The sequence below is a fragment of the Phalacrocorax carbo genome, chromosome 6 (assembly GCF_963921805.1).
Source record: "Phalacrocorax carbo chromosome 6, bPhaCar2.1, whole genome shotgun sequence".
In the NCBI taxonomy this organism is placed as follows: Eukaryota; Metazoa; Chordata; class Aves; order Suliformes; family Phalacrocoracidae; genus Phalacrocorax; species Phalacrocorax carbo.
Window position 1 is genome coordinate 21,205,346 of NC_087518.1, and position 7,325 is coordinate 21,212,670.

General features: G+C 58.6%; 1 protein-coding gene across 1 annotated transcript; it reads right to left on the minus strand.

The window, feature by feature from the left end:
* Positions 1-1,111: 1,111 nt before the first annotated feature.
* On the minus strand, positions 1,112-5,067 carry LOC135314030 (PHD finger protein 7-like). Its single transcript, XM_064455702.1, has 9 exons — positions 5,025-5,067; positions 4,601-4,692; positions 4,420-4,521; positions 4,021-4,145; positions 3,521-3,790; positions 3,172-3,285; positions 2,910-3,028; positions 2,159-2,720; positions 1,112-1,358 (listed from the first exon to the last, which is right to left on the minus strand). The coding sequence occupies exons 1-9, from the start codon at positions 5,065-5,067 to the stop codon at positions 1,112-1,114; spliced, it is 1,674 nt and encodes a 557-aa protein (XP_064311772.1).
* Between the last annotated feature and the right edge of the window lie 2,258 nt (positions 5,068-7,325).

Sequence of the window (7,325 nt, forward strand, 5' to 3'; positions counted from 1 at the left end):
CAAGCGTTGGAACAGGCTGCCCAGGGAAGCGGTTGAGGTGCCATCCCTGGACGTATTGAAAAGACGTGTAGCCGTGGCACTTAGGGACGTGGTTTAGTGGTGGACTTGGCAGTGTTAGGTTACCAGTTGGACTCGGTGATCTTAAGGGTCTTTTCCAGCCTAAATGATTCTAGTTCCCATTCAATTATTGCTTCATCACCCTTTGATTACCATTTGATTTTTATTCAATCATTGATTAATTACCGTTTGAGCGTTGCTGAAAACCCTTTTTGTTAACCCCACGACAAACGACTTCTCTGAATAATGCACCTGCGACACCAGGACGAAAACCAGACGGTGTCTCAGGCACAACCAGAGTAGGAAAAAAGGAATGCGAAATCCAGTGTTGGAGCATCCACGTCCGAAATGCAACTCAGGGCCGAGACAGAAACCAGAAAGCCCCAGAAGCCCTTCTACAATAGTAGCTGGCTGACACTGCTGAGAGTGACTAGAGGCTTCCCAGGCTGCCTCCTTCAGCTCCTGCTTTTCAAGTGTCCTCAGCCATCCCCTTCTACCAGCCACCTTCCAAGCCAAATTCTGGTGCTCAGCGTTTCCTCCTCCCCAGGCTTTCTGAGATTTTGCTCGGCCTTCTGACGCCAGGGCATTACAGAGCTCCGTTGGCTAGATGCCAAGAGAGGTGAACGGTGCCAGGGAGCAAGCACCTCTGTTCAGAGCGAGGTTGTGCATGACCAGAGCTCTTTGGCCAGCTCCCTTTGAGCCCCATTGCTCAGGAGCGCCTCGGAGCTCACAGCGCAATCCCCCTGAAGAGTGCTGCCTGCTCTGGCCGCGTCTAGAGCTCACACCTTCCCAGTCACAGCACTCAAGACTAGAAGGACAAAGTGCTGCCACCGAGTTCTCTTATGGACCCTCTGCACCTCCATTCCTTCTGCATTGCCTCTTTATTGGCAGAACAGCCCACCAGGGCTCCCAGGTTCCCCTGCCTTCCTCCGAGAGGACAGCCGCTCCCTACTTTAAGGAATCAACTTTCATGCTGCATTAAGGCCTGTCAGGAAGGCACTTCACGCACACACCATGAGACCAGACACACACACCACGAAGAGCAGAGGGTTGTTCAAATCTGTACAGCCACCCCACGGGATTTCCTTTGCGCTTTGGTCACCGTTAGTCTTTGACTCAGCCTTCTAGCTCTCCGCCAGCTTCCGCAGAGCTGTTCGGCAGTCGCTCTGTAACCAAAGCTGTTCTCCTTCTTGCAGTAGAAAGGCACTTGCTGGTCTCCAACAGAAGGGAAATCCTTGCGGATGATTGCCATTTCCAGGCCCCTTGTTACCCTCCCGTAGAGCACATGTGACTTTTTTGCTCTGGAGGGCATACGGCGGGACTCAAGCCCTCAGTAACAGGTACTGCTCTGACTCTGCTGAGCTCTGTGGAGTAAAGTCCTTCCCAGGCGTTTGCGATCTCTCCTAAAAATGACTTCTTGGCTTATACTGCAAGAAGGAAGCCTTCAGTTGGTACAGTAGCAATCGTGTTGGGGAACAGGACCCAGAACTGGGGAGCGCCCTTTGGCGACTGTATGAACAGAGTCTACAGAAGCTTTTGTGTCACAAATAGGGATGTGACACTGAACTGAACTCTTAAAGAAAAGTAGCTTTGCCACTTTGCCACAATTCTCCCTAACCTAGGCAAGGAGGATAGGAAATTGGTTACAGGCTTGTCCAGAAGGAAACAAAGTTGAAGCGTGTCAAAAGTCGCTGGGACCAGGACAGGTGATTTTGGTGGGCGAGCCATGAGGGCTGCGCCGGGTGGGCAGGGGCAGCACCCATTGCCAGGAGATGGCAGCAGCGGCACCAACTGGGCCGTGCAGGCCACACTCCTGGGGACAGGGACAGAGGCCCAGAGACAGAGGGGGTTTGGGGGTGGGTGTGAACTTCCCCCGGGGAAACTGAGCAAGATGTGGTGCCAGCAAGGCACGAAGCAGAGGGCCACGGCGCTGGGCAGCCGGCCCAGGCCAGCCCGCAAGGAGGGATGTCTGGGGAAGGTGCTGCCTACACGCAGGGAGAAGAGAACCCTCCGTGCCCAGCCCCTAATGCTGCCCCTCCAGAAAGGGAGAGGAGGAGGAAGCCGACAAACGAGTGTGGGATATCCCAGTGCAGAGACTAACAGCTCTCTTTGTTGTGCGGGGGGCGGGGTGTGGATCAGGGCCAGCACTTGAGGACGGTGCACGCCTGGTCCTGCAGCAGCGTCCAGGCTGGCTGTAGGGAGTTTGGGCCCACCGTTGCAATCGGGAATGGTCTCGCATGCGGTCGGGCCCAGGGATGCTGGAGCAGCTGCTGCCCTCAGCTCTGGGGAACCGCGGGAGGGCCCTGGTGCTGCCTGGCTACCGGTGGTGGGGCTGCTGGTCTCTGGTGCCAGAAGGCCATGGGGCAGCCCCACTGCTGCCTGGCTGGAGGTGCAGCTCTCATCACTCGGTGCTGGCGTGTGACTGCTGTTACAGTGTCTTCTGGGCCGGCGAGGGAGTTTGGGCCCGACGTTGCAATCGGGAATGGTCTCGCGCCCGCTGGGGCCCAGGGTAGCTGGAGCGGCGGCTGCTCTCAGGCACTGGGCAGCCGTAGGAGTGCCCCAATGCCACCTGGCTACCAGTGGTGGGGCTGCTGGTCTCAGGTGCCATGGAGGTGACTGGCTGGAGGTGGTGGGGCCGTTAAGCACCAAGCTGGCACTGGAGGCTGTAAGGGGAAGCTGGAAGGTCAAGGGCACGGCTCCACCAGACCTGGGGCAGGATAGGCCAGTGCGGTGCCTCCAGGCCTCCTGGAGCAGAGAGGCCAGATCTGGCAAGCCCAGCACGGGCAGCTGCTACCAGGCCTTGCCTGGCCCCTGGCCCCAGCCCAGGGGCACCCGCGTGCTTTGCCTCTTACCGGTGCCCAGTCCAGCACAGCCGTCGCACTCCCAGCTGGCCGTGCTGTTCCTCAGGTAGGAGCAGCGTTTGTGAGTGCCCTCAGCAGCGCAGGAGCAGCACAGGAGCAGTTGCCAGGGCCTGAGGAAGCAAACGGGTTCATGGCTGTGAGGACGAAGTGACCGTGGCACAGGATTGCGCGGCAGAGCTCTCGATCTTAGCCCTTCCCCTTTGAGAGACAGAGACCCTGTGCAGAGCCCTGGGGTGCAGCTTTGGCAACTTACCCCTCTTCCTCTGCCCGCTCCCTGCCTGCTGGACAAAGGCACTCACTGGCATCACAGCGTCTGTGCCTCTCATATAATTGCTCATAGGCACCATTGTCTTCCCACGACAGTCCCCTTCTGGTGGAGGAAGGGAAAATTGATGAGCCCCTGCAGCTGGGCAAAAGGCAGGTGCAGGGCGTCCCTGCTCTTCTTTCCCTCCCTGCCGTGTTTCCAAGTCCTCCGTGAAGCTGAAGGCCAGACTCACAGTACAGTGGAGAGCCAGGACTGCTGGGACAGGCCCTGGCATGGCATGGCATGGCACAGTGCTCGCACCCTCCTGCCTTGTGAGCTGGGAATAATAAAAACCAACCTCTTTGGGATTTGGATCCCCATGGTGAGCATTTCCATCAGAAATCGATACTCATTTTGACAATGCGGGCAGCAGAAGCCGTAGAAGCCAGCATGACTGGCATGAACCTGGATGCATCCCCTGTGGAACCAGGCGTGTTTGCACGCTGGGCACACCATGGTGCCGAAGGACTTTCTGTCCCCCACAGGGTCCAGGCAGATGAGGCAGGTGGTGGTCTCCTCCGGAGCCGCCTCCACTGCCTGCTCTGGGCGGTGCTCCCAGCAGAAGGACCTGGGGGAAGAGGAAAGGGATGGGCGAGCTGTGGAGTGCTGGGCCCTACCCCAGTGGGAGCAAGGAGGGGAGAAGAGGCATGAAGGAACCCCAGGCATTGCCCGGCTCTGGCTCTGCATGTGGCCGGCTGCTGGCATCTGCCACTGTGGATTCCTTTCTATCTTGGCTTACAGTGGCAGGCAAGCGACTGAAGGTGAGGAGCCTCCCCCATGCAGCCTGGCTGCCCTTACCTGTAGAGCCCAAAGAACTGGGTGATGCATCCACCCTCCACAGCACAGGGGAGATGGAAGCTGCGGTCGCAGCCCATCTCCCGGCAAGTGATGGTGGCCCCGCTGTCACCACAGACAAAGCAGTCCTGGAAAGAGCACAGCAGCCCCCATCAGCGGCAGCCTCAGGGCCTCCACAGCCCGACCCACACCTCCGGGCAGGGCGCAGGATGCGGCCGCTGCTGGGTCACACCCCGCAGAGCCGCCTGGCGGTCAAGGCTCCTGTGCGGGAGCCTCTGTGGACCTGCTGGGAGCAAGACTTTTGTCCCAGAGCGGCTTGAAGGGATTTCTTTCTTGGGGTCTGGGCTAAGCTCCGGCAAACCTCTCCTGGCACAAATCTCCCTGTTCTTGTCAGGTCCTCACCTTCTGCGCTGCCCGGGCGATTGTGCGTTGAATATCCTCAGGCAGAAATCCCACGAGTCCTACTTCCTTGACCCGTTGCTGAAAAAGCTCGTTGGCAAAATACTGCAGAAGAGAGAAGAGGAGAAATCTCTGCTGTCTGACTGTCTGTCGGAAAGCTGGAGGGGGCTCCAGAGGAACTCACCAGGCAAAACACATGGGCACAGACTCCTTGCTTCTCCAGTTTGGGCCCACAGACATCCGGGTCAGCCTCTGCCCGGAGACACAGCATGCATGCTGGAGGGGAGAGAGCAAATGCCAGCGGGAACGAGCACCTGTGCGTGGCCGGGGGAAGTGTCCCTGAGGATTGCTGCCAAGGGCCTGCTCCATCCCTGCCTAGCTGGCTGATGGGCAGGGCTGGAGGCCTTGGAGAGGAAGGGGCCGTTGCAGGCGTGGGGCTCTCAGCGGGTGCCCAGTGCCCAGCCTGGTCCCTGCTTGCTGAGGAAAGGAGGGGCCTTTTCCTGGGGCAGATGGGGAGCTCCTGCCTCCCCCTGCCACCGCTCTTGGCCCCATGCTGACCACCCTGACAACCCCTCTGCCAGGCTGTGCAAGGGATACTTTGCTCTCACCCTGCTCCATGGAGTCGGTGGCCTTCCGCTTCCTTGCGGACATGGCACACATCAACAGTGAGCGTTTGGAGAGTCCTTGTCCCAGCAGCGCTGGGGTGTCTCCTGCAAACGCTCCCCTGCTGGCTCTGAGGCAGAAGCAAGACGCGGGTGAGCTTGCAGCACAGGCCCAGAGCCCCAAGGTGTGGGGCCCCCCTCCTCCCTCGGCAGCCCTGCGCAAGCGCTGTCACTCCCCTACCCTCTCCTCACCTCACCAGGTCACACTGACGCACGGCTGGTGCCCAGCGTTCCTTTATGTGGGCTTGGCCCCGCGGCTTACAGTGGCCGCTGTGACATCAGCACCGCTGGCCTGCGCGCGCCCCCAGTGCGGGCAGGGACGCCCTCGGCCACCTGCCACCCACTGTGAGACGGCCCCCGCCTCACAGGGCTGGGTGTGAAGTGCCAAGGCGGGGGGCCCGAGCCCTCGGCACCCACGTAACCGGGGCGGCTGCTCCTGCAGCATGCGCAGAGTCAAACGCCAGGTCCCCTGGCGCAGCCGTCACGTACGGCACTGTTGGCCAAACGGTGCTGTTCAGGCAGTGTGACTCCAAGGCCAAGGAAAATCTCTGCTCCTGTCCCCGGCATGGGGAGCGCTGCCAGCAGGTCGCGGAAGGTGATCCTTCCCCTCTGTGCCGCACGGGTAAGGCTGCATCTGCAGTACCATGGCCGGTTCTGGGCTCCCTGGTACTGGGGAGAGAAGTGAGCCTTGAGCCTGGCCTGGGCTCACCCATCCCATCCACTCAGAAGTGGCGGGTGGTCGGGGCACAGCACGGGAGCTCAGCATGGCGCCTAAGCGTCGCAGGTGGCCCAACGTCTTTCTCCTGAAGTCCTTAGTGCTTTGGTGACGTGGTGCCCCTGGAACAAAAAGCCGTGCGGGACCACGAGCTGGGGAGTCATGGCAGAAATGGCCTTTTTCCATGGCAATAAACTGCCTTTCAGAGTCGGTGGGGGCCTTTTTCCCTAGCGCGGTAGGAAGCTGCAAGTGGCTGTGGGGCAGCTTTGGAGGCGGTGGGTGGGAGCATTGATTTGTTGGAGGGCAGAAAGGCTCTACAGAGGGGTCTGGGCAGGCTGGATTGATGGGCCGAGGTTTGTCAAGCGTTGGAACAGGCTGCCCAGGGAAGCGGTTGAGGTGCCATCCCTGGACGTATTGAAAAGACGTGTAGCCGTGGCACTTAGGGACGTGGTTTAGTGGTGGACTTGGCAGTGTTAGGTTACCAGTTGGACTCGGTGATCTTAAGGGTCTTTTCCAGCCTAAATGATTCTAGTTCCCATTCAATTATTGCTTCATCACCCTTTGATTACCATTTGATTTTTATTCAATCATTGATTAATTACCGTTTGAGCGTTGCTGAAAACCCTTTTTGTTAACCCCACGACAAACGACTTCTCTGAATAATGCACCTGCGACACCAGGACGAAAACCAGACGGTGTCTCAGGCACAACCAGAGTAGGAAAAAAGGAATGCGAAATCCAGTGTTGGAGCATCCACGTCCGAAATGCAACTCAGGGCCGAGACAGAAACCAGAAAGCCCCAGAAGCCCTTCTACAATAGTAGCTGGCTGACACTGCTGAGAGTGACTAGAGGCTTCCCAGGCTGCCTCCTTCAGCTCCTGCTTTTCAAGTGTCCTCAGCCATCCCCTTCTACCAGCCACCTTCCAAGCCAAATTCTGGTGCTCAGCGTTTCCTCCTCCCCAGGCTTTCTGAGATTTTGCTCGGCCTTCTGACGCCAGGGCATTACAGAGCTCCGTTGGCTAGATGCCAAGAGAGGTGAACGGTGCCAGGGAGCAAGCACCTCCGTTCAGAGCGAGGTTGTGCATGACCAGAGCTCTTTGGCCAGCTCCCTTTGAGCCCCATTGCTCAGGAGCGCCTCGGAGCTCACAGCGCAATCCCCCTGAAGAGTGCTGCCTGCTCTGGCCGCGTCTAGAGCTCACACCTTCCCAGTCACAGCACTCAAGACTAGAAGGACAAAGTGCTGCCACCGAGTTCTCTTATGGACCCTCTGCACCTCCATTCCTTCTGCATTGCCTCTTTATTGGCAGAACTGCCCACCAGGGCTCCCAGGTTCCCCTGCCTTCCTCCGAGAGGACAGCCGCTCCCTACTTTAAGGAATCAACTTTCATGCTGCATTAAGGCCTGTCAGGAAGGCACTTCACGCACACACCATGAGACCAGACACACACACCACGAAGAGCAGAGGGTTGTTCAAATCTGTACAGCCACCCCACAGGATTTCCTTTGCGCTTTGGTCACCGTTTGTCTTTGAC

Excerpts from the sequence above, each read along its gene's own strand:
- LOC135314030 (XM_064455702.1), bottom strand. The coding sequence starts at position 5,067 with ATGTCCGCAAGGAAGCGGAAGGCCACCGACTCCATGGAGCAGG. Across the intron at positions 4,693-5,024 it reads CACCGACTCCATGGAGCAGG|CATGCATGCTGTGTCTCCGG; the intron begins GTGAGAGCAAAG and ends TCTCCCCTCCAG. Across the intron at positions 3,286-3,520 it reads GGGATCCAAATCCCAAAGAG|GGGACTGTCGTGGGAAGACA; the intron begins GTTGGTTTTTAT and ends CTCCACCAGAAG.